Source organism: Musa acuminata, chromosome BXJ2-4 (assembly GCF_036884655.1).
Source record: "Musa acuminata AAA Group cultivar baxijiao chromosome BXJ2-4, Cavendish_Baxijiao_AAA, whole genome shotgun sequence".
Classification (NCBI taxonomy): domain Eukaryota; kingdom Viridiplantae; phylum Streptophyta; class Magnoliopsida; order Zingiberales; family Musaceae; genus Musa; species Musa acuminata.
The window spans coordinates 30648489-30674955 of record NC_088341.1 but is presented as its reverse complement, the minus strand read 5'-3'; the positions used below and the strand labels follow the sequence as shown (position 1 = coordinate 30674955).

Sequence of the window (26467 nt, the reverse complement as noted above, 5' to 3'; positions counted from 1 at the left end):
CTTTTTACGGTGAAGGCAGCCGCCGTTATCCGTGTGTCCGAGAAAGTGAAACAGCTTGTGACTTGTAGCAGTAGCAGCTGCAGGAGTGATGGAGAATGGGAGAGCAACATGGAAAAGACAGAGTCCCGTTATGGGACTTCTGGGAGCTCGGGAACTGGTGGTCTCCTTCACATATTTGGCTCGTTCTCTTGTTACTAGGCTGCAGCCCAGCACAGGCATATACCCCGGCTGCCGCCCGCTGCTGGTTCTTCGACTGCCGAGGCTCCAGGTGGACAGGTTCTGGCGGAGGAGTGCGAGCTGCAGTCCAAAACTCCAAGAGCCGTGGTGCTCGGAGTCTAACACCGAGCGCTTCTGTCAGCAGTGCAGCAGGTTCTTCCGCCACCGAAGTAGTGAGAAGTTGAACTGAAGACCTCGATAGAACTCAGAGGTTTTCTTTTTGGACTTGAAACATGATGCAGGTTTCATGTGATCTCCGAGTTCGACGAGTCCGAGAGGAGCTGCAGAAGGCAGTTGGCCGGGCACAACGAAAGCAGAAGGAACAACGGCAGTGATTCCATCACTACAATCCCTCTTTTAGGAGCAAACACAAACGTATCCTTTTTGTTGCACAACTTGCATGTAGGCTAGCTCTGCAATTCATATTGAAATTGACCATTGTCACGAAGCACATTCACGTAGCTTGAAGAAGTTGCTTTTAACCGGTACTAACTATTAGCAATTATGAGTTGCAGTCAACCTTACTCTCGTGTTGCTCCTTGAGCTCCAATTTGTTGGCAGAAGGTGCAATGACCGGAGACATGGCCCTCCTACTTATCAACTTCACTCTCTCACCTGTCATGCAAGCCTTCCTTTCCTTGTATCTCGATGTCGGGCGTCTGGTCCATATCGAGCACCGTCGACAAGCTGATCGCCTATAACCGTGCTGCCGCCAGGCTCGGCAACTGTTCCAAGATCAAGGAGGTGGGTGGCACGCCGTGGCCTCTGCGAAGCAGCAGGCGCCAGTCTGGCCACATGAACACCTACCAAGTAACACCAGAATCAGCACCGCACCAGCTTACTACTGGTAGTCGAAGTCAAACTTGCAGGAGGGGCGGCTGGAAACCGATACCATGTGAAGCCCCAACACCAACCTCAAACATGTCAACTTTGTAATCCTCTGATTAATTTGTATGAGTGCGTATCTAAATTTGTAAGCCATTAGCTTCCAGTGGATGTCATGAGCAAATACATCTTTTGTTTTATGATCGTCAATCATTAAAATTGAGATGTCAGTTTGATCTAATAGAACAAGACTTCTTCAACTATATATGAACTGGTTTTATCATCGACTAATAGAACTGCAAGTTTTGTATCTACTCAGCTCTCTCTCCACCTATGGCCACAGCTTGGGTTGCAGCAGACAAAAAACAATGTCATTCCTTCCTCTCCCCTGCTAGCAGCCTGCAAACATTGGGCACCATACCGTGTAAGCTATATAGAGAATAAAAATGAGTAGAGAATGAGAAACGTAAGCCAATTAAATCGGCACCTATTAATGCATAGTCTGTTCAAGAAATGACAGCTGAAAGGGTTATTACTTGGACAAAAGCTTTCTTGCTCGTATTCAAGTAATTAGCAGCATTTACCTATCCGACTTCTATCTAACACTATAATATGTAGAGAGAACTAAGCTGTAGTATAATCCATCTAGGGCACTATAATATGTAGAGAAAAAGTAAGGGGCCTTCTTCACACATCTAAATCAGCAAAAACAACTTGCTAAAATAAAGCTATGACAGCCGCAGCTGTTCCTTTATGAACAAACACATGTAACATGCTAAACATTGGTCAACTTCTTTGTCAAAAGTAGTCGCTCCTCTAGTAAATCTATAAGAATAACGTCTATTTCTCAATTGGTTCAGGCGTCAATTTTCGAGACATGTTCAAAGGAAACAATAAAGTAGACTAGAGCCTAACTCTTTCCATTACCATTCATTTAGAGATTTTCACTACTAGATCACTGCCTAAAGAAGCATCGCACATTGTTAAGATAATGCTAAGTATCAGATCATCCATGAAATGGTTGCAGGGCATCTCTCCTGCTGACAGTCAAATAAATAGAGCACCATCCTACATATATTACACCATTGGCTGAGCCCTACTCGCAATGCAACACAAGCAACAATAACAATGATGTCCTACAGTGTGGGCCACAAAGTAATTGTGGAACGCACATCCTCTTTTACATATATACATAACTTCTTGTATTCTCCATGGCCTCTTTTGATGAATAAATGCATTAACACCAAGATCTAATTGAATGACCACAAGGTGAATAACTGAAACAAGTAGATAGTGCGGCTACCTAAAAATTTGGCTGAGAGATACATTACAAAAGCCAAAACAATAGAGGACAAGTATCTAGTGTTAAGAATACAATTAGAAGCTCAAAGCAAAATTTGCTAAAACAAACATCTTATGAACTAAAGTATAACATTAACTCAAAGAAATTAGGAACTTAGTTTGACAAAAGACGATCATCATCAGCTAGGAGCAAAGCATGACCATTGAAACTCAATAATAAGAGAAGTGCTGCTTAATTAGTGTTGGTGGGGACAGCAACAGCATCCAGAGGATGGTATTGGTGACGGGAGTACTGACAATAATACCAAAGGCATATGATGTAATGGTGATGGTGGAGGTGGAGGTGAAGTGGCATGGCATTATAGTCGTTCTGCCAAAATATTATGGAGAATGGAGTAATGATGATAATGAAGACATGCTTAAGTAAAAAAGAAAATATGAGAAATTTTTTTTTGTAGTATTTCAAACTACATGGAAAAATAAAAATTATGAAAATAGTTATTTCATAAAAAAGTTTCCCATTTTCAATCACTAAACATGTTTTCTATACTTTTATTAATATTTTTAAATAATGACAGATGAAAGTAAACACCATAAGTACTTCCAGGAAAATCTTTTACCATCCAGTTGCTTTTAGAAACTATGTTGGTGAGATTACTGGTAGTAAAATAACTACCCATGCATTCTTGGACCAAAATTTGTTTAGATCCAGTATGTTGTAGTGGTTGGATATAACATCTTTCCTTATGTGTACTTTAGGGCTGAACATTGACACGTCTTATTAAGCATCATAATGAAAATGACGATGATATGATCTTTGGTAATAGTTATGTCTGGTTATGGAGATGGCCAAAATGATGATGATGTGGTGTTAAAGACAGAGTGATGGTGGCAACAACAATGATAATTGTGGTAAATATTATCGTCACCTTGGTTGTTGGCACCACAATTACTGCTGTCAATACATATATCCTTATTTTTATCAATACTAATGCCACCACCATCATCCATACCAACAACAGGACTCCATTACCATCAAAAGAAGAAAAGAGATTTCAAGATGCTCTTTGTCTTTCACCGAAGCAACAAAAAGAAAATAGCCAATTAGCACATCTATATACATTACCACAGGAGAACATTTTCCAAGGGTAGGAAAATCTTGCATTCTCAAAAGTAAAATAGGTGAAATAGATCTGACCTGGAAGAAAGCAGCTTCTGGATGATTGCATTTGCTGCATTTAACTGCCTTTGTACGAGGAAGAGTTGGATCAGCTGCTACATCCTGTAAGACTTGAGTGCGTTCACTTGCAGTATGATGTACCTCATTTCTGTAGACACAACTATAGTCAGCAACCTCCTGCATTTTGAAAAGTACATTTCATCATAAACTTGAGGATAACTGTATATTAGAGGCACTTAAAAATCTCGAGTAATTTGGGATAAACTAACCTAGGTATGTATACTTCAAAATATTGAGTAATTTGGCAGAATCTAACCAAGTTCTTCATTTCCCATTATTGAGTTCCAAAGAAAGCAATATCTTTAGGTAAATCAAGAAATTTCAAACCAAGAGCTGTAAGAAACAAATTCAAGAGATTTACACTAATTCAATTGAAGAACTTGGCCTGTGAACCATCTAAAATACCCAACTAAAATTAATATAACAAGGTTCATCATTTTATTTTTCATTAAAGAAATTAGCTTTGCAGTTATTCCATTGAAGAACAACAAAACCATAAAAATAGCAGAACATCTCTAAGAAATAAAACCTATACAAATTTATTATTGCATATTTGTTCCTCCAAAGAGCTTATGTGTCACTATTTTTGTGTGACAGTAGCGGTTGGTATTCGAATATATACACTATAAGCATAAATTATACTAATAATTCTTTGTGCTCTAATATCATAGAATAGCCTTTTTGGTAATAAATATATTTCTTTTAGGCAACCTCAGAGATGCTAAAGAAATGCCATTCATAAATCTTCATAAACCATACAGATTAGAAATTGAATCCTATGTCAAGTTTAGAAAGAAAAAAGCCACATTTAGCAAAGGAGAGGACTAAAATGACATATAGGTCTGCACAAATTTCTGGATAAATTAGGCAAATGATAAGGTACAAGGTACATGTCTCTAAACATTCTGAACTGTGTGACGTCCACATCCATGATATCCATATAAGTATAAAGTTAAAGTGGAAGATTCACCATCAAAGTAAAAGGAGCAAAAAGAAAATCATCATTGGTAAATGTCATGTTAACATGGACAGGTAAACAAGAACAAGTACCTTGATTCTTCCCGACAATATATAACATAAAAAAGAAACTGATAACGAGGGATTTGCATATAATTAGTTTGGTACCTAATCACATATTATACAAAAATATGGAGCCTGGCACCATATCATGTTGATAAAATCAAAGCAATCATTTAAAACATTTTATTCTGAAGCATAGTTGAGGGTAGCTTTATTTGGGTTATGGTCTAAGAAAAACCCAGAAGGATGTCATATGTCTTGATCAACTGATCCTTCTATACTAAATAAAATATCCTCAAGAAATACATAAAAAAATATTTAGCAAATAAAATCCAATTCTGAGTGATGACGCAGATGTTGATCCGGTAGTAACTGGAAGCATCAGACTCCAAATGTGTGAGGTATCGAATAATGTTTGGCACCTTGAGCTTATGCCCATTTTCAGGTATCTATTTAAGCATTTTATAATGTTAGATTATCAGAGGGTCATGTTTCAAATCCAGCAAGATCAATCATCTTGGAGTGAATTCCTTGTGATTCGCATCATGTGTTCATTTCCATCTTTATCTATGTAGCATTTTACTACATGTATGTAGTTAAAGATCTTTTGCTCTCTGTCCTTGGTTTCTAATCATATATCTCCATTCCAAGCAAATTTTTGTGGGTTCTGCAGAACCAGATCGGCACCAACTTACTTTCAATCGTTTGCCTTGACACTGATAAGCTTTTCATGTGCTTTTATATTCAATCCAAGGTCGGACCTACCTCCCTCATTCCTCACACTTCCCTTTCGAAACAAAAACCCAATCGCTTCCACCAAAACGATTAGAATCTAATAGAGGTCGAAGACGTATATGCGCAATAGTGTCGCAATAGCTACCGTGGAATGATGCTGGTGAAAAAACAGCCGAAAATATAAAGGGAAAGAAACCCTAGCGAGGCTCGCCAGTGCAGGAGAGACGACAGCACAAACGTCAACAAAAAAACCGAAAGGAAGCCGAGATCGAGGAACCTGGTGGTAGCAATTGCGGCAAGCGAAGAGGAGGACCTTCCGCTCCTTGTCTTCCTTGGGGTACAGGATGTTGTTGCTGTTTCCGACAATGGGAAGAAGAAAGTTAGAGATGGATCATCGCGAAGAGAGAGGAAGAGGCAGAGAGAATAGGGCACTCATTTACCATTCACGGCAAAACTTCATGGTACTCATGGTCGGCCGTCGTTGGGAGTCGAACCACCTTTCTCCGCTTCGCTTCTTTTCTTGGGATCGCGATCCATGGCCGGGTTTTATAGTCGAGCCCCGGGGACGCATATCACGTGGTAGACACGTGACTGAAGGCAGGCTTCCTCCAATCAGAGGTCCTACTTTTGGCCCACATAAAACTAATAAGATAAGTCAACGTTGACTTCTAAGTCCTATTTCGAACTAATCAATCAATCAATCATGGAGTATATTTATGTACCTCGGTAGATTTTGGTCGTTAAGTTGACGTATGACAAGATTGATTGGACTTGGTTTGTGTTTTTCTTCATATTAAGAGTCTCGATGAAGCAAAGGAATGTTAATTAAAGAATGCAAAACTTACTCAAAAATATAATTATTTTTTAACCATTCCTTTTTCACAAAAATATAATTAGCATTTTCGATAAATCCTTAATTAGAAAGTAAAGCATCACAGTTGTCTGCTCATATATTGTATCGCATCATTCTGAGCCATCCGATGCTTAAAATCAAAATCCAAAGAACTGCAACCCCTACGCTTACCCAGAAACACTAGTAATAGGATGTGATCACTATTTCTTGGTCCATTGCTTCCCTTGCATCCTGTAGCGTACAAAATCCTAATGAGATCTACCAAGAACAGTGAGGTTTGGCAATACTAAGAGTCAGAGTCAGATTGATGTATTTAGGCTCAAGACAAAGAAAGACTGCAACTTTGCACCCGTAACATTTTACACCTAATCATCTGATTACGAGATTTTTTTTTACACCGTCTGTCTGTCGTCTGAGAACAAATCTTGTGTCCCAATCCTTCGGATTGTATATGTACATGATGACGCCTACAGACAATACCTTCACTGTCAAGCTGGCTGGACAGGCAACGCAAACTCGCATTATGTCGTCGTTACATCGTAACGGTGCCCTCCAATCATCCATGACTCTGACCTGTTGCATCATGTAAAGTGAGACGGTTCTCAGTCCCGTATAATGAAGGATAATGTATTTTCTATTTTATTAAAAAAAGCTTACCTCTAGCAGTCAATACACCCCGATGCAACGGCTTGGCAGCTCTTTCGTGTGAAACACCAGGACCCTTGGCTACAATCAGAGAGCTTTGCAAACCTTCCAGTAACTGTATACAACAACACGATTAAATTCTGATAATCAGAACCTCTGGACATGAAGGATTAATGGAACTGTTTTCAAAAACAAATCCCAAGATCACTCAAAATTCAAACTTGGACACAACATGGCATAATGCCCCAACAAAACGAGCATGCTGCTTTCTCTCGATTCTCATGGACAAATATACAAATGCCACACAAGTTTGATCCTCAATGATGGCAATACTTTACAGAAGGCAAAAAAAGGAATAAAGCAGCAAAACAAATTCTACAAGCATGATACAGAAAACAAAGTCTCAAGAAAGCTTACTCTTGATGTTGGCTGAATCCTACGATTGGATCTCCTGGGTTCAATAACATCAGCAGATCTTGTTCCTGGATTTTCAGAATCTTTAACTTCAGATCTGGAAAATTTGTCCACGGCAGATAAAACCCTTCTTTTCTCCTCCATCTCAGCCACAACAGTAGTGGATTTCTTCTTAGACGATGGAATGCCAGGTACAGACTGCACAGAAGACTCTATCACTGCCGTATCTACTTTTTCAAGAACGTGTGGAAAAGAACCAGTTTCCATTGAGCTATGTTTCTCTTCATTACTAGACGTGGTTACAAGACTGCTTTCTCCCCCATTTAAGACAGACATAGCAGTGACAGGTTTATCCGTTTCCATAGTACTGCTAGCCTGAACATTCTGAGACCTCAAGGCTTTCGGGGCCCTAGTGTTCAGGTTGGTGACTCGTCTTCCTTTTACATCAACTTTTGAAGTATTCCTCCATAACTGGGATGCTTGTGGCATCAAATATTTTGCAAACTTTATAGAGTCACTCCTTTCTGTTGACTTTTCAGGCTTATCTGTGTTGTAGTGTTTGCTTACTTCCATGAATTTTCTTTTCTTTCCAGGCTTAGGAACACCAAATACCACCTTAGATCCATCTTTCTGAAGGCCAGCTCGTCTTACCTTAAGTGCATTGGCGTTTTTATCCTCACCCAGGTTCTTTCCAACAGCAAATGTTTCATACCTTTCTGACAAATTAGGTGGCCCTGACTCCTCAAGCTTCCTTGAATCATCTGCACAAATATTTTTTGACACAGTCCCCGTTCCTTCCTCACCTATTTCTGACTTATTTTTGGAATCTAGTCGGCCTAGTTTTTGTCGTTTCTCATGTGGTGTGTCAACCTAATTGACATCATGGCATATAAAAATCAAAGTATTATAAAAATGACATCATAATGCAAAAGATCAACCACATGGAATGACGATGTTTAGCCGAGAGGAAAAAGAAAAATAAAGGTTCCCTAAGAAAGGTTAGAGAAAAGACCTCATAGGGTTCCAGGGTAACTCTTTCTTTTGCCCGGGACCATTCTACCCATTGGCCATCCTTCCAGATAAGTGATGGTCGTAGATTCCAAGCTCTAACAATTGAAGAACTGCCACCAGCTGTAAACAGTGATAAGCAAATTTTGAATGGTCAATTCACAGAGAACAAACAACACAAAAATTGGTAAGTGAATGATTTTTAACATATTCTAGATCTGAATTTCGTTAAAAACAGTGAAAAAAGGGATTGCACCTAACATGTAAACAGCTGAATATCGGTAAAAACAGTGACAAAAAAAAGACTAATTGCACTTAACATGATAAATATAGATGGTTATAAAGCACAATTTCGTAACTCAAATGAGTGATGTTATAGATAAACCTTCAGGTAAACAGGATTTTCCATCATGCTCATCCACATAGTGAACACAACAGAGAGAGAAACATGCAAGTCCTGAACCCAGTGATTTAAAAAGCGTTAGGCGCCAAACGACACTAAGGTCCAAAAGTGCCCGAGACGTTAGGTGCTCGCCCGAGCGAAACGAGATGCTAAAATATAAAAATATATAATATAATTAATAAATATAATTATTTAAATAAAAAATATGCTATTAAATTAATAATATCGGGTACAAAATCACAATAAATAAATAAATCATAATAGTATTTTTTTAATAAAAAATACTATTAAATAAATAAAAAATTAATAATATTAAAATAAAAATAATATATTATTAATATAATAAATAAAAATACTATTGTTAGTATACTGTTAATATACTGTTAACAATATAGTGAGAAGAGTGTGAGAAGATCGAGGCTGCTGAGGCAACGACAACGGTAGCAGGCGACAGCCGTAGTTGGAGCGGGAGCGACGAGCGACAGCGGGAGTGGGAGCGGTGACAACAGCGGCGAGCAACGATTATGGTAGCGACGAATAGCGATAGCAGTGGCGAGCAACAGCAGTGGCAGTGGCAGCGGCAGTGGAGAAGAAATCTCGACGGCAAAATCGCGAGTGTTAGGGTTGGGGAAGTTGGGGAAATCGTGAGAGGAAGCCTGATATCGATGATTTAGTTGGTTCGATTGAACCAACTAAAGCATTGGAGACCAACCAGACCTAAAAGTCTGGTTCGGTCGCCTGGTTTAACCCAAGCGCTCGCCCGAAGCGCCCGGCACCTGGGCTCGGGCGAGTGCCCAAGTGGCGCCTATTTGAAGCGAGGCACCTGGACATGAAGCGAGGTGCTCGGGCCTCGCCTCGCCTCGCCCAAGCGCCTATTGAAATCACTGCCTAAACCCACCTGGATATTATCCCATGCACACTAAGGGCAACACATTCACATTTAAGCATCTAAATTCAAGTATGATGGCATAATGGACCAACAGAAATCTATGTGAAATGCAAATTCACTATATATAGCATTTGTGATGTCTTCCTTCTTGCAAAGCTGGCCAAAGATTCTATTCAAGTCTTATGGTTTACCAAAAAAGGCTTTCATCCACCATGAATCATGATATATTAATCAATTCATGTCTATAAGTCAAAAAAGAACTTTTCGAGTAAAACATTGTTGTTTGTCCTCAACCAACTTATCCTGATGCTATAGAAAGAGCCAGAGGGGCAACCAGATCATGGTTACAAAGGTACATGTCCAAGAAATTCCTCTTCCCAGGCAATCAGCTACTTGACTGGAATCAGACTAATGTGTCGAAGAGATGTAATCCTGACTTCTAATAAAGGAGAGCTTGGGAGTTGGGATTAGGAATGCAATGGTAGTTATTGCAGTTAGTGACACAAATTTACAAATCAATTGATTCCCCACAAATTCTTTTTTTTTCATTTCTTATTATTTCCTGTACATATCATAGATTCCCCTCAAATTCTGCTAAACCCAACGTGCCTGTTTTCTCAGAGTTTGCCTGATAATTGGCTTTGATCATACTGATAGGCTTGGATCCACATTCCTGGTGTGGCTACTAAAGCTGGAAATGGATGTAGGTGGGATAAGAGAATGATGAAGAAGAGGAAAAAGATATCAAGACAGATACATTCACATTGATTAGACCTTACTCCATGATCATCTTTTCAACAAAATCACATACCACATATGTTTCAACGACTTAGTATACCTCTTTTGTACAACTATTCTTCTCTATTTTTTATCCTATCTTTACATTTTTTTTGGGTTTATTTTGATAGAAACTTCAGTCTAAGGATCCAACCCTGCCCCTTAAGCAGAGGGACACCACTAGCATGTTACACACACTGGGCTGTATCTTGTCAAGCCATACTACATATTTTTTAATAAAAAAATCATTACATTCATGGCATACATGACGCTTACACGTGGACTCAAGCCTACGATCTATCCCTTGTACAACAATGTAATAACTGATCAAATGTCTTAACAAAGACAAGCCATACTACATATTAAGATCAAATAAAACATAGATATATACAAAAATTAGTCAATGCCTTTTTTAACTCACAAGGATTATAAATATCCTCTGGCAGCATAAGGCACATGCTCATGCAGAAGCCCAATAAGCAACTGAAGGGTAAAACAGTAAATATGCAGGAAACAATCTAATCCATGATGAATACAATAATTTCCTAAGCAGAATGCAATGAGTTTATTTGTTACATTAGCATGCATTAAGATTGAGAATAAAACATATATCAAAATCTGCCATCACAAGCTCCTCTACAAGCTACAAGATCATAATGTAGGACGAATAAGACTGAAGGAATCTTTGATTGGATAAAAAAACTGAAATACCCCATGGAGACTTAGAAAACTGTTTCCTATAAACACATTTCATATATTGACATGAACAGTTTAACAGGTGCCTAAATCATTATGCCTTTCATTTCAGGCACCAAGTTGATACTAGAATATAACAGAGATGATGGCTGCACATAATAACATGTGCAGCCGCACCTGGTCCCAAAAGCATGTGCAGAAAACAAACCTCAGAAAATGGAAAAAAAAAATGCAATACCATCATCTCTTAAAAAGAAAATAATAAGAAAACCCACAAATAAAGGGAGAAGAAGAGAAAAAGAAAACGATAGCTGAATGATGTCATAGAACATACCTGGAAAATGGACAGTTAACTTGGTTTCATCATCTTGATTCTTCTCAGTGACAATGCCTTCCCACCAACTGAGAATATAAGAAGCACATACTTAGTTTACGGTTGTCATATAATCTGTTAAGCCAAACTAGAAGTAGGGAAATGTCTCAAATCATTGCAATCTCTCATTCGTGACAAAAATTAAGCATAGAGAAAAGGAAGCATAAGAAAGACACAAGCAAAAGAGAAGCAAGTTGCAGCTGCAGAGATAAGTAATTTCTGGCCTTGTGAGGAAGATTACACAGAGTCAAGAGATAAACCTAAGAAAAAAATCCATCTCCCACCAGCTACTAGAAAAAAAATCCTGAAGCACATAATGAGTAAGAATCTCTTATTTAAGGAGAACCCTAGTGCACACAGCTACAACCACCATGTCAAGGGGGATGGGATTAAGATGTACGTAGTCTGGGGAAGTTAATTCCTTGCGAAAAGCATGACACCCAAGACACAATAAAGCAACCGTACAATAAACCAAGGCCCTCTAAGGAAATCTCAAATACCAACAGGTAACATATGGTCGTCAAGGATGCAAATTAATTGGGGAGACTGCTAATCCAAGAAAGAAAAAAACGTATAAGAATCAAAATTTTGGAAAAATTAAATAAAAAATATTAAGCCAAGTGTTGTATATCAGTTACTCAAAAGACAAAACAGCATTTCTACACAGATGTTGGATCCAAATTTTTTGTCTATGAACTTTGGGTAGAAGGGTTACTAAAGGAGCCGAATCAATTATATTCAACCACAAATTAGAGATAGATCAAAGCCTGTAAATAATCAGATGAAATAGGTAATAAAGAAGAAAGAATTTAAGATGGCTACCATAGAAACAATATTACATGCTAAATCACAGAATTAGTATACAATGTTTTGGATATATATATAAGCGGTCATCGAAATAGTATTAATTATACCACAAGGCAAAAGCAGGCGTTTTTATCCTTTTATTTTTGCAACAGTCATTATGTGGTTTTTGATTTCATGTCCTTCACCTGTCCAAATATAAATTTTGACTCCATGCACTAGGCAATCAATGCCACTAGTTTCTTTGAGACTTTTCAGATAAACAGAAGACTGTAGTTTCTTTTATTTTTGCAACAGTCATTATGTGGTATTTTATTCCATGTCCTTCACCTGTCCAAATATAAATTTTGATTCCATGCCCTAACACACACTTTGCCCTAGGCAAGCAATGCCACTAGTTTCTTTGAGACTTTTCAGATAAACAGAAGACTGCAGTTTCTTTTGTTTTTGCAACTGTCATTATGTGGTTTTTGATTCAATGGCCTTCACCTGTCCAAATATAAATTTGATTCCATGCCCTAACACACACTTTTCCCTAGGAAATCAATGCCACTAGTTTCTTTAAGACTTTTCAGATAAACGGAAGACTGTAGTTTCTCTCTTCCCCCTTGTTGTCTGTTGTTTGGATATTTTGACATAGTAAATTGCATCTTTTGATTTATAAATATGACTCTTTATTTTCTTCTATTTGCCATTAGTATACTCCAGAGACTTTTGTGCACCCCATGCTCTATATATATCCTATTTTTCACTCTAAATGCTGCTAGATCATTGACACAAGGCAACATAGGCCTCCTCCTTTGGCACCTCTTGATCATTAATTTTGACAAAGGCTTTTGTCTTTGATGCCATATAACTTATGCCGTACATAGCATCTAAAACTTGCCACATGCTTCTACCTTAAACCGATACCTAGTCTGGCATGCCATCAACAAATAGCACATATCGAACTCAACTCAGTGCATGCATAGTAACTCACTTATGATTAATGAAACTAAGAACTAGGTAAAAATGTCCAACAAACAAATTTCAGTCACGGCATATTGAGGTTATATATGATGGTAATAGAATCCAATGGAGTGAAGTAGAGAACAAGTAAACAGAAGATGAGACATAAGGTCATCTGTATAAAATGATCTCTTCAGGCAACTCTAGTTTAACAAATAAATCATTCAAAAATACCAAAAGGTACATAAAGCAGTCTTACCCATCACGTATAAAAGCATCTACCCTATCTCCAATCGCCCAAGTGAAATTGCCTACAGCTTCTCTATGTCGCTTCCTTGTTCCTTCAGATTTGGCTACAATAACAGGATGACCCACACGTATTCTAGGAGGTTGATCACTTTTGGATTCAAGTGGTATCCATTCCTTAAGCTTGTCATTGACTGCATAATGTGAAAAAGTTACTAGAACATATCAATCAATATATGGCATTTAAAGGGACGAGCTTCACATGTTGTGAGAGGTTTATCACTTTCAAGCTACATTTCCATCCACTTCTTAAGCTAGCCAAAGTCTACATAGTATAAACAACACCATACAATAATGAGTTTCTCAAGTACAACAAGTAACCAACTTGCAACAGCCAAAATTCAAAACATATAAATTGAATGACTTAATAGACCAGAATTAGACACTAAAAATTAATATTGTATCAGTGGGTAGTTCAATTACAGGATTAACCATCTTTTACCTTCATCAGAAAGACCATCATAGCACACATATGCTTTACCGTCTTTGAGATCAAGAACCCGTGCAGAAAACCAAGCTCCTCTAAGACCATCTCCATCAGCTACAACCTGGGAAAACATTGTGTTAGAAAATCTAAATTAAACCCCCAAGGAGAAAATTACAAGGACCAGAAACATTAAGTATTGTTGTTAAAAAGAGCAATTCAATCATAAAGTAGGCTAGAGCAAAGTAAAAAAAATCAAACAAAAAAATACTAGCAATCTAACGTTACTAACAAGGTTCCGTAGATGCAGGCACTGTCACTTAATCTTGTTTAAATTGTTGTGCCACCGAGCCCTTATGTATACACTGAGGACACTAGACCCGATCAACGGGCTGGTCACTTAGCAGGCACACAATCATCCTACCAAGAAATCTCACATTATATGGCTGATTCTGAATACATAAAGGCAAGTTCACCCACTTAACATTCACTTTTGCCCTATGAAATTAACAATGCAATCTATTATTGAGTCCTTTACAACTAAATATCAATGTCTTTCATCATAAGCAGAGTTTCTCATAATCAATAACCTAGGACTAGAATATTTGCATTAGCTCTCACACAAAGGTGATGATTATTAATAAAATAAAACTTTTTAATTTCTTTTGTGAATTTATCGATCTTCTGGCTTCCTTATGTACTTAGAAGTTAACATTGATCCTTAATCCTTTACCTAGAGAATCCACCAATTTGGACACCAAGTTTTAGCCAAAAACACTAAATCAATATCAATACAAGTTTTGTACTTGATATTTAAATTCAAAATATTTTTAAAAAATAAAAAAATATGAAGTTTTACATTTGATATAGAGAACACTAAAAACTCAAAAGTATTTGCAGAAAGGAAGAATAATAATTTCCTACGCAAAATTGTACCTCAACAAGTGAACCTTTCTGAATACTACTTCCTTGCATAGCATCTCTTGCAGCTCCATCAGTTGGAACAATTCTTGATTCATCTTCTAATTCGCATTCTGACAGGGTAAGATAACCCACTATATTGATGAAATTAGATAAATACACAGACTGCATCCAAATACATCAGCACTTGTTAAACAATTGCAAGCTGCACTTACCTTCAGAATTTTCTTCCAATAACAAGGACTTCTTATTGTTGGGAGGCATTTCTTCCACAATAGAAACTTTTTGTCCCTCATTACAGGTCAATGGTTGCTTGATTGAATTTCTTGTATTTACCTCACGATCAACAGTCGAATCTAAAGCCAGATTCTCCCCAGCATGCACACCATTTGTTTCAATCCCCTTTTTTATAGCTGCACAACGAATGTTCCAATGACCTTCAGGGCCTGCTTCTACTAATTCACTTATTGAGAATGGTAAGGGATCCCCCATGGCAATGATGGTTCCAGCTTGTGATACAGCCTCTGCAGCCATTTCTGCAGCTTTCAGTATGGCATCCAAGTTCTCTGCTCGCTTGATGGCAGCAGAAGCTGCTTCAACCCTCTTTCTGGTGGTCTCACGTGCCTCAGAAATTATTGAACAAGGACCACGGATCTTGTCCTTGCCCTTGGAGCTTGAAACAGGAGTTGATGTCAACAAGTTCTTTCCAACATCAAAGCTGATTTCAGAATTTTTAATAGTAATTCCTGTATTAGAAGAATTTAGAGCATCATCGGCCATCAATTTAGCCTGTAATGCAGCATCGGATGCAACCTTGGCAACTTCTGCAGCTGCCTTTGCAACAGAAGCTGCTGCAGCAGCTGCTGCAGCTGCAGAGGCAAGTTTCTGATCAACTTCTGATGCCAAGCCTAATTTTCTTTGGGCAACCATCTGCTCCCAAATAACTTGACCATGCCTGACAGCAGCCGCAGCATAAGCAGAAGCATTCTCAGCTTGAAGCTTTGAGTGCTCAATTTGAGTGCAGGTCTCTTTCGAGAAGGTGACCCTCTGCTGAGTGTGACCACTGCCTAATATTTGGTAATAAGGCATAGTTATGGGGTGAGTTGTAGCTGAAACTAGACCAGTAGATGTAACAGTGCTTAGAGAATTAGAAGACAAAGAAAGACCCACAGAATTAGGCAGATTATTAGTAGTAAAAGCTGCAGAAGCAGATTCTGCTTGAAGTTGAGAAACTGAAAATTTTGGCACAAGCTCCTCGGGTGCAGAAACCTTCTTCCTCTTTCTGGATTTCTCACTGACAAATGTGTTCTTAGCATTTACAGGAGTTGCTTCCCTATTTTGTGTCTCGAATGGCACAACTAATGCAGCAGACACATGGGCAGCATCCTGATTAGGCAGCAAGGTACCAGCGGAAGCGAGCTGCATGTTTGAGGCACAAGGTATAGAAGAGTCTCTAACAAGGGTTACTGGAGTTGCTTCAGAAACAAGCATTCCAGAATATTGTGAAGTGGAATCAACAGGTAAACTTTGCGATGAAAAAGACCACGAAGCAGGGTGAGGGCTCTGAGATAACCAAGGTGTAGAATTGGTCATGTATTGCTTGATCTGAGAAGTCTGGTATGGATGCATTGGAGATAGAGATTGACTGGATTCCAAGTGGATGCCTCTTGTGATATTGGAGTGTAAACCATCATTAGATGAACTCTGGAAAGCTGACTGCAAAGACACAGTGGAATTTTGTATTGCTGAACTTGGGACCTTGCTGTCCTTCCAGCCAGCAGGGGAATCAAGAACCTTGCCAGGAAGAGGGCTGCAGCTGATCCCTTGTTCTGTATTTATACACCAAGTATCAATTACCCTGAATAACTTCCTAATGTTAATGAATGGAATGCTCAATTAAAATCCATTCACCTGAATGATGATGCAAATGTGTGCCAGAACTAATGGATGATGACTTCAGGTTATAGAATCTTTCTGAAGATGCACGCCACGCTCGCTCCCATAAGCTCCTTCCTCCATCTTCATGAAAGCAGCCAATACAGTTTACATCAGATAAGAATGCATGACAACAATTTAACAATTATGTATACTAACCACTTCCTCCAAAGGCTGGTACCATACAAGCCTCATCTGGCAAGACACCTTGGCTGCACAAAGTAGATCAATTCATATTTTACTGGATTACATAATAGTTAAAAATCAAAGAAAAGGCAGCTGCAACTCACATCAGTGATCCATACACAAAAATCTGAGCACGCAATTGTACTTGCTGTAAATCTGTGAAAGGCTGGTGAAACTGGGCAGAAGGAGCTGATGTATTCAAATCAGGCAGATTAGATGTTTGAACACTTGGAAAACAGGATGGATTTGCAGTCTTAGTCTCAACAGAGAGACATTGCTGCATACCCTCCCTCTGGCTTTTGCTTCTTGTGGCTCTCTCAGGGACAGGTGAGGTACTACATGGGTTTCTTTTCCTACCTTTACCACGAAAATCATGTGACTTCTCTTTAGCATCTCCTTTTGAAATGCCTACCTTTTTAGTTGCCTGAGCAGAAACTTTACCACTTTTGTCTTCCACAATTGTCTTGCTGATGGTGCTAGTACTCTCATTTACAGCTTCACTCAGATACCCCTGTGAAGTCTCCGTAGAAATCTAAGTAACATATGATACATTTAGATTTAGTAGAAGGCCTTACCTGTCTTTAAGAAAATTATAAAACTAAAATATAATATATAATATTGAGAATGGTAATTGTAGTTACCTGCGGCTGTTCAAAGGACTGTGTATTGGAGAAAAGTGCCAAATCCTTGTTACTGTCTTTTTGGGAAAAATCTGCATCTGGCTGAACTACAAATGTGAAGTTGCCATCTTCTTCTGATGTTATGCTCACTTTAGAATCTTGAACAGTGAATTTTAAAATATCAGAACTTTTTGTTGAAGCAGAACCTGCATGATCTTGCAACGAACTATTGCTTTCTCTATGTTCCATTTTCTCCATAATAGATTGGTTGCAACTAATAACAGTTGGTGAACCACAATTTGGTTCAGATGAACTTAGATTACCACCATCAGGATCCAATAAGGAGGACTCAAGATTACTTTCAGGCAAAGTAGATTGAGGATAGTTGTTTCTCTCGCTATTTAATGCAGCAACTGCAATGACATAAGTTGGTTACCTTCATATGAACTGGCTTTCATATTGTATCATGCAAACTAGAAGATACGATATCAACATGCATATAACAAGGACATCAATGATCTTAAAGGCTACAGCATGATGACATCTAACAGTTGAATTACTATTTTAAATATGCCCTCACTAACCTAACACAAACCATGTACAATCTTCACTAACGGATGATGAGATGAAACAGAACCTACTGAAAAGCATTATTTTAACAGATGACGTGCCAATGACCTATTGTAGGCAATACTATGTTAAATATGCCTCAGCTAGCCCAACACGAAGTCACAAACCAAATACAATCTTCACTAATGGATGTTAAGATGAAACAGAATGTAGCGAGTAAAGAAATCATTTTAACAAATGACATGTCGATGACCAAATGTAGACCATTTTATTTAATTAGTGTTAAGTATTCAGAATTAACATGTGCTACATATGGCTTCATGCAAATAAAATTTTAGAAAGCACTAGTTATTTAAAAAGCGTTAGGCGCCAAGGTCCCTAAATGCTCGAAGCGTTAGGTGCTCGCCCAAGCAAAGCAAGGCGCTCTGAAATATTAAAATATAAAAATATATAATATAATTGATAAATATGATTATATAAATAAAAATATGACATTAAAGTATTAAACTATTGTTAATAGTAGTTAACGGGGGAGAAAAGAACTCTTAAGAGGGGGAGAAAAAGTCACTGACAATGGAACTTTCGGACGACAGTGGCAGCAGCGAAAGCCACTGACGACAGCAACGACAGCGACGACAACTGTGAACGATGACATAGTGGGCGAAGGAAGCTTCAAAGTTGTCCGTCAGTGGTAGAGGAAGCTACGGTCCTCTCCCTCGATGGTGGAAGGAGCTGCACACGGAACCAACGACAACGAAAAGAAGTTACGAACGAAGGCTAGGCAGTCGGACCTGTCCATCAATGACAGAGGAAGCCTCAATCCGCTGCGTCTGCAGTGGAGGTAGCGGCAAAAAGCGTCGTCGGCAAAGGCAAAAGCTGCGCTAGGGTTGATGGCTCGGGGTCGTGCGGGTGTGCGAGGGATGGCTTTGCGGGTAAGAAAGTGACTAGTTGGTTCAATAGACCAACTAGCTAATATTGAACCGAACCAAACTTAAAAGTATTGTTCGGTTGCTTCATTTGAACCGAGAACTCGCTTGAGCCGCCTGGCGGCTGGGTTCAAGCAAGCGCCCAGGTGGTGCCTCACTGAAGTGCACCGCCTGGTCCACCCTTGAGGTGCTCGATTCTCGCCTCGCCTCGCCCGAGCGCCTATTTAAACCACTGGTTAGCACTCCATGTTTGCACACACATGAACAGTTTCTAAAGGAATATTCATGTGCATGTGTAAATATGGAGATTATCTGAAAAGTCGACAGAAATAACAAAATATTCTAACCCTCGTGTCCCAACCAATATAAGAATTTTGTTTTTTGTTATGCCCCACTGTACTTCTATCATAGTTTCGACAGAATAGTAAATGGACATTAAAAGTATGAAGTAAGCTAAAACAAGAAGGGAATAATGACTTATAGAATCATCAAGGGAAGATGACTCACTTTCAGTTTCAGTATGTTTTGGTTTGTCACAATTGTTAGTTCGAACTAAATCAGTATCTTTCCCTTCTTTGCTTAGGCATGTAGCAAGAGAAGATACACCATCTGATGAACCTACCCATACCTCATCACTGTTGGCAGTTTCTGTTCAAAAGGAAACAGTAAATTTCGTAATCTCTACCTGTTTGCCAGGAAAAGCAGCAGTTGAATATTCTTTGCAACAAATCATGACATATGTTCACCAGACACCTAATAACTAAATGGGAAAAGAAGATTTGCTTCATCACATGGAATTGCCAGAGTAATGAAAAGGTCCTCTCCCAATTTAATGTGAATGATCCTAATAAATTTGATGGTTTCCTTCTATGTACAACAGAACCTTGGGAATGAAGGTCCATACAAAAGACAAAAAAATCAGCACGCATGTACAGAAACGATGATGTAAAGCAGTTTCTGGCATTTGATAGCCAGTAGAAGCTAAATTTCCAAAAAGATTAAGCATGGTGGGTTAGATTTTTATTGTGTAAGAATCACGAACTGTCAAGACCGGCAAAAACTTGGCAGTTTTTTCCTGACCTGATACATTGGCATTGTTTATCACCTCTGGTAATGACAACTAGAAGCATGAGCTTCCAGCAATCCATTATTCCTTGTCATCGGACTGAATTTGGTAAAGTAAAACTTAAGGTTGCACCTAACCACAGTTTCCATAACTTTCCTAAATAGTCATGCCAAACAAGGTGACGATGATTGGGTAGAAATTTACATTTTTAAAAGCAAAATAACTTTAACTTTGTACAGTTGTTCACTTCATTCAGGTTATTGTCCCTTGGCCAAGAATTTTAACCCATTTAAGCAACATATGCTTTATATAACCTAAATGTTTTATCAAATCATAAGTGACAAAGTTTTGTGGGTAACACTAAGGATATTCTGAAGATCAAAGTTCAAAATAGACCAAGACATACTGACAAATATTTACCAGCCTAACCAAGTACTGAATATCAAAATGTATAGCTAAAAATCGACACTTTTCTCTCATTTCACTTTTATTTTTTATTATTTTCTTCAATGGTACCAGGGGAATGGGTCAATATATCACATTTTTCTTATTTCATTTTTATTTTTTTATTATTTTACTCAATGGTACCAGGGGAATGGGTCAAAACATCACACAGTATATTAGTAATTGTACTGGACTAATAGATTACTAAAACCGATCGAACTACCACTCGAATCTTTACTCAATGTTATGGTAAATGTTTCAATTGAAAGTTAAATTCTGTTTAGAGTTAAGTATGGACTTGTACAATCTAAAAATTAGAAAATATCAAGCACATTAGCAGCCAAATTACCCAAGTTATCTGAAAAATTCTTCATTGAAGGGATATTGGCTTCTGAATCAGGCACCACAAATTGTTGTTTTGAAATCTGATTGTCCATGCTGCTCTTTGTAACTGATAAGGAAGAGGTGTTTACATTCTTCTCATCGCACTGAGATGCAGGTATAGATAATGGTGTCACTTCCTTCAGTTCTACAACTAATTCAACTTCAGAATGCAACCGCTGGAGAATCATTGAATTGTCAGAAGAAGGCAATGTGAGACATCCTGAGTGCAGATCAGCAACTGCAATAACGCACAGGCACGTCAGTACCACTATCATAGAAACTGTGACATATATATTAGACTACAAGCAAAAAACATAATAAAGATATATATGAAAAATCCATGCATAACCTGCTTGGTCCATGATTGAATTTTTGTCTGATTCCATCACCATACCATTATTTTGAGTTTCAAATGAGGAAATTTCTGTATCCTCAGTAACAGTGGAGCAGTCCTTAAGAGTTGTGCCACTTGAATCAATCAATTGTGCAGTGCTTTCCTTTTCCTCAGAATGAATTGTATTATCCTCATTATGTTCAGCAACCAAAGAACTTGTATCCAACTTATCATGAACAGGAGATGAGAGCTTATTTTCTGTGTCATCCACTAACGCAGCACAAGGTTCATTGAGTATAGCATGTCCTGGAGCATCCAACTTACCATCCAACTTACCAGTGGGATTTTCAGAAATGGATTTCAAGCATTCATCTTCAGAACTTTCTTCTGTTGTAATGGATTTTTCAACAATAGATTTTAAGCATTCACCTTCTGCACTCTTTTCTATTGGAATGGAGTCAGATTTCTTCGAAATTAATGCATCAATTTTACAGTCCTTATCACTATCAACTCCAGCTGTCCCTATTTCAGCTTTCATGGCAGTTACCTCAACTGCCATGTCTGATCTTCTCAATTCATTACAGTTGTTATCATTAATAACCGTCTTAGACGTGGCAAGGTCTCTTTCTTCTTCAAGAGCAATACTGTCTTTGGTCGCTGGAGCATGTGGGTTGACACCACCTTCTTCAGAAATATATTCATGTACATCATGTCTAAAATCTATCGGTCCTTCAGCTATATCACTTAGCTCACGAGTATTTTCAGTGTCAACTCCAACAGAGTTTCTCCCAACAATACCATCTTTTTCCATTGCTAAAGAAGGTACCTCCGTTGTGCAAGTTAAACTTTTGTCCCCTGCCATTGAGTCTTTGTTTGAAACCTGTACCTGGCAAGCAAAAGCTTCCAGCAGTCCACCAGAGTTCTGCATTAACACAGTGCTATTAGATATGTCATTTGACAACATTAGAGATTCTGCAGATGAAACCAATTCAGAAGAATCCTTAACATCACAAACATGATTCTTAACCTGGTCTTGAAAATGCTGATCATTCACTTTGCAATCACCATACAGATTGTAACTTGTTTCATTCTGCTTATTTTCAGATTGCAGAGTTTCTGATCTCTTGCTTATGTCAACTACATAGCACTCTTCCATTTTTTGCTCAGAAAATAATGGGTTATCAAGCTGTTCAGTGATCATACCAGCATTAGCAGTGGATAAGCCTGAAATGTCATTTTGAATATTGTGAGAAACAAAATTTGAACTAACTTCGGTATCTTTGTTTACAGCAGAAGCACGATCATCGAGTGAACTACTCATTGTGGATGTATTATCCAATGGTTCCATGCTCCGAACCACCTCAAGAAGCTCACTAGAAACTAAATATGCTTTAGATACATCACCAGATGATGAAATTAATCCTTCTTTAGCACTACATTGTGAGGCAACCACTTCTGCAACAGAGTGGAATCTTTGATCTGATGGACTTACAGCCAAACCAGCTTCTGATTTTTCATCAGTGGGAGTTTGAGAAGCAACTTCATGATGCTCCACATTTTCATTTGACGCCAAAATACTGTTATGTAATTTATCAGTCAAAAGACCTGTATCAGTGTGTGTAATAGCATTTGTTGCACATATAGCAGAATCTTCGATTGCATGTATCTCTGCCTCTGTATTCATAATTTGTGGGCTTACCTTCTCATCCTTTTCAACTGATTTCACTAACATTTGCACAGATTCAGATGATGGAGCATTGGACCAATTAATGTCATGCCCGGAAAGGGAGCAAGTATGAGAGGCACTTGAACCAAATTCGATGGCACTGTTTCTGGGTGAAAACTCCTCAATCCAATTGTTTTCTTCACCTTGAATGCCAAGTAAAAGCCCTGTTTCTGCTAAACTGTCAAATCTTAGGTGAGTCTGGAAGTGATCGTCTATATCGAATTTTGGTGCATATGATTGTAAGCTTCGAGGAAACCCATCATTGTCCTCTCCAATTAGTTGAAAATTCTCATTCTGAAAATCATTATCATCACAATCCATGGATATAGCCCTGCAATGTTATAGGATATCTACATTATAAAAATCCAATGGTATCTTCACAAGATAGGATAAATTCTGAAGTAACAAATGTAATAACACAGTGAATGAGAAAAATAAGAGAAGAATAGTACATTTTTGAAGTAGAAACAACTGAATGCAAAACTTGAGATACTATCAATTGCTTCATTTTTATTCCAACAGAAAGTTGAAAGAGTAAACAGACAGACTTAGAAAAATAAAAAAGGTAAAATATCAGAACGTAAGAGAAGCCAAGTAACAAAAACAAAAGCCCAAACTGAGTGCTGATATAAATATAGCATGTTCCATCAGCATGTTGATCCAGAACCAACCATGTTATCTCAAACGCATCTAGTATCTCTCGGCAATATACAAAGACAAACCTTAAAACATATTAAAAGGGTCATGAATCCTTCAAATTGATTTCAGCAAATAATCTGTGATGCAAGAGCCATAGAGCCATAGCACAATGCACAAAGTGAACATGATGTTCTGAGGCTTAATTTCATAAAATATATCCTTTGCTACCATTGTAAATATCTAACCATCCTCACGGTCCTAATTTAGGATCCAACACAACATAATTAATTTAACATAGTACACAATTAAATGACTCTCCAGCATCTTCCTTCAGCCCAGATCACCTTATCTGACTCATGTCAGCAACAAAACCCCGGAAAGTTCATTTTCCACCATATCCTCATAACAACAACAGATACACATCAGGTGAGCTACAGTTAAGAATATAATTGTAGCTACAGTTAAAATATAATTGTACAGCGTACAGAGGCGACAGATCAATACAATGTCTGAAAGCAGCATTTGCTGCACCTGCAGTATGATGGCTGCAAGAATCAGCTTCATGTAAGATGTACTTTCTTTTCACATAAAGTGTGAGATGCATTCTTCAGAGAAAGGATCTTGCCCCATATTAGGTACTAACTAGATATTAACCAAGAGCTTGTGACCATAAAAAAACATGATTTGGGCATTTGTACATTTTTAAGGAAAAATTTTCTAAATAAGCAGTAACCACAATAAGAGGAAAACAGCATTTCATGATCTACCAGATTCTTAAAATTCCATAATCTGCTGTTTATGACTTAACAAGAATAACAAAAATAACAATAACAATGATAACAACAACAAGAAGAAATAGAAAGGAAAGAAGGAAAAAATCTGAAAAGTTCCTGCTCATTCTTAAACTGCCAATGGGATCATCATGTGGCCTCAAATGGCACAAGCCTGAGGCCAATGCAGCATTTGCATACGCATAACTAACTTGAAACCATCTCAAAGCCATGGAAGAAAAAAGAAGACCAATAAGAGGCCAACAAGTCATAGCTGATGCCCAGATCAAAACCAGCCAGATAATGTTATTATATGTTCTCATTGGCACAAATTAGTATGATGTCACTAATTTAGTAACCCCCTCGCTGTGACTGTAATTTACTATAACCAGGCAAATAGCTGCAACAAAGGAATGTTGTCATGATCAATACATACAAATACGTTTCAGGTGACAAAAGGGTATGAATTCTGGCAGCATGAGAGTTCATCATGGGAAGATTACTAGCAAGCAGTATCTTGACTCTAAAAGATCAAGCATTCCATATGAATAGGTTTCAGGTCACATAAGGGTATAAATTCTCGCAACATGAGAATTCATCATGGTAAACATTACTCTAACCGAACAAGCATTACAATACCAATCATCTAAATTGCATAAACCCTATTAAATCTCTTAACAACACCAACATGAAAACAAGTGCAGATAGGGAAAGGAACAAAGCTATTCACTAAAATACCAACTTACTGAAGCAAAAACAGAAAGTATTAATAATAATATGGTTAAGCATTATCCTCCACCAAGCTCATAATCAAAAAATTTCCATGTTCACAACGACTCCTAACGTTCAACATATAAATGTTCTCTAAATAACCAAATCTATTTACATGAAGAACAATTATATGCAACAAAAAAAAAAAGAGTGGTCTCTTTAACCATCAACTGCGCAAACAGCCAACTTTTGCAAATAAATTCGCAAAATCGTAAACCACACTGATGACAGCACCGAAGAAAGCTCAAGAAACAAGGCTAACATCTAAATTTAGCGATAAAGGCACCAACTTTCGAGAAAGAACAAAAAAGTGAACAAGATAAAAGTTCCCGCTACATAAAGCACATCAATGACCTAATTCTCAAACATGCCAACCCCAACGAATGAAAACCACAACCAAAACCTCCTTTCACACCAAACCCCAGCACATCAAAAGCGAACCAAAGCAGTAACGGAGCGCCGAGAAAGCAGCGGATGCCAACGAAGAGAAAATAAGAGAACGCACCAAATAAAGAGCGGCTAAGCTTCCACCACCCTCCATCCGAAGACGAAATCTCGCCCCTTCAGCGACCGGACCAGAAATCCCACGCAGATCCGTGGGCTCTCATCTGCGCCTAAAGATCACGATAACTATAACTCCTTCCGCCAGCAAGCCCTAGCTCCGAGGCATCCCGGCATGGCGGCGACACGGGCCACGAATTCTCCGGTGGATCGGAGGGTGCGAAGGCGAAGCGACAGGCGGAGTGGAAAACCAAAAGCCCCTCTTTCTTTTTTTTAATCCTCCTCTACTCTTCCTTCTTCCTCCTCGGGCACCCTATCCTGCGCTCACTGGCTCACACGCCCTGCGTTGGATTTGGTGTGTGGGTGTGTGGGGGGGTGGGGGGGAAGCGGAGTTTATGACGAAGCCCTTTTCTGATGAGGATTCCCACCAAAATCTACATTTCGACTGCTCTCTTCAAGTTCTCATCTCGACCGTCCGATTATGAGGACCCCGCTAGTGCCAATGGACACCGATTTGGTCTTGTCGGATTGGGTCTGTAGAAAGGTTGGAGGGGATCCTGCGGCGAAGAGAGGCGGGGCTCCGGAAACGGTCATAAGATGGGCTCAGATTTACGGTGTTGCCCTCATTGACGATTCCATTAGCACGTGCGAGAGCGCGTCGTAAGAGCAGGACGACGGTTTCGTCGGCATGCGGATGGTGGGGCGGACACGTGTCGGGTTAGGATGCAAACTCCCTGCGTCCGAACCCATCCATCCCGCTTTTCTCTTTCTGATCTCAACCGTCCGCCAGCCTTCG

The 26467-nt window shown here is 38.6% G+C and overlaps 2 protein-coding genes across 6 annotated transcripts; both read right to left on the bottom strand.

The window, feature by feature from the left end:
• Positions 1-742: 742 nt before the first annotated feature.
• Positions 743-5966, bottom strand: LOC103984610 (DNA-directed RNA polymerases II, IV and V subunit 9A-like). Its single transcript, XM_009402180.3, has 4 exons — positions 5779-5966; positions 5616-5691; positions 3542-3700; positions 743-1440 (listed from the first exon to the last, which is right to left on the bottom strand). The coding sequence occupies exons 1-4, from the start codon at positions 5907-5909 to the stop codon at positions 1357-1359; spliced, it is 450 nt and encodes a 149-aa protein (XP_009400455.2). The 5' UTR covers positions 5910-5966; the 3' UTR covers positions 743-1356.
• A 501-nt stretch (positions 5967-6467) lies between these two features.
• On the bottom strand, positions 6468-26021 carry LOC103984704 (uncharacterized). 5 transcript variants are annotated; one of them, XM_009402510.3, is made up of 18 exons: positions 25676-26021; positions 22292-23321; positions 21280-22186; positions 20896-21168; positions 19544-19684; positions 17562-17953; positions 17025-17452; positions 16894-16946; positions 16711-16818; positions 15015-16628; positions 14815-14933; positions 13897-14002; positions 13408-13588; positions 11358-11425; positions 8263-8381; positions 7254-8120; positions 6849-6951; positions 6468-6764 (listed from the first exon to the last, which is right to left on the bottom strand). In XM_009402510.3, the coding sequence occupies exons 2-18, from the start codon at positions 23309-23311 to the stop codon at positions 6748-6750; spliced, it is 6516 nt and encodes a 2171-aa protein (XP_009400785.2). In that variant the 5' UTR covers positions 23312-23321; positions 25676-26021; the 3' UTR covers positions 6468-6747. The 5 variants fall into 5 exon arrangements, with proteins under 5 accessions (XP_009400785.2, XP_009400568.2, XP_009400640.2 ...); XM_009402293.3 differs by having other exon boundaries at positions 21280-23321; XM_009402365.3 differs by having other exon boundaries at positions 14815-14912; positions 21280-23321.
• Between the last annotated feature and the right edge of the window lie 446 nt (positions 26022-26467).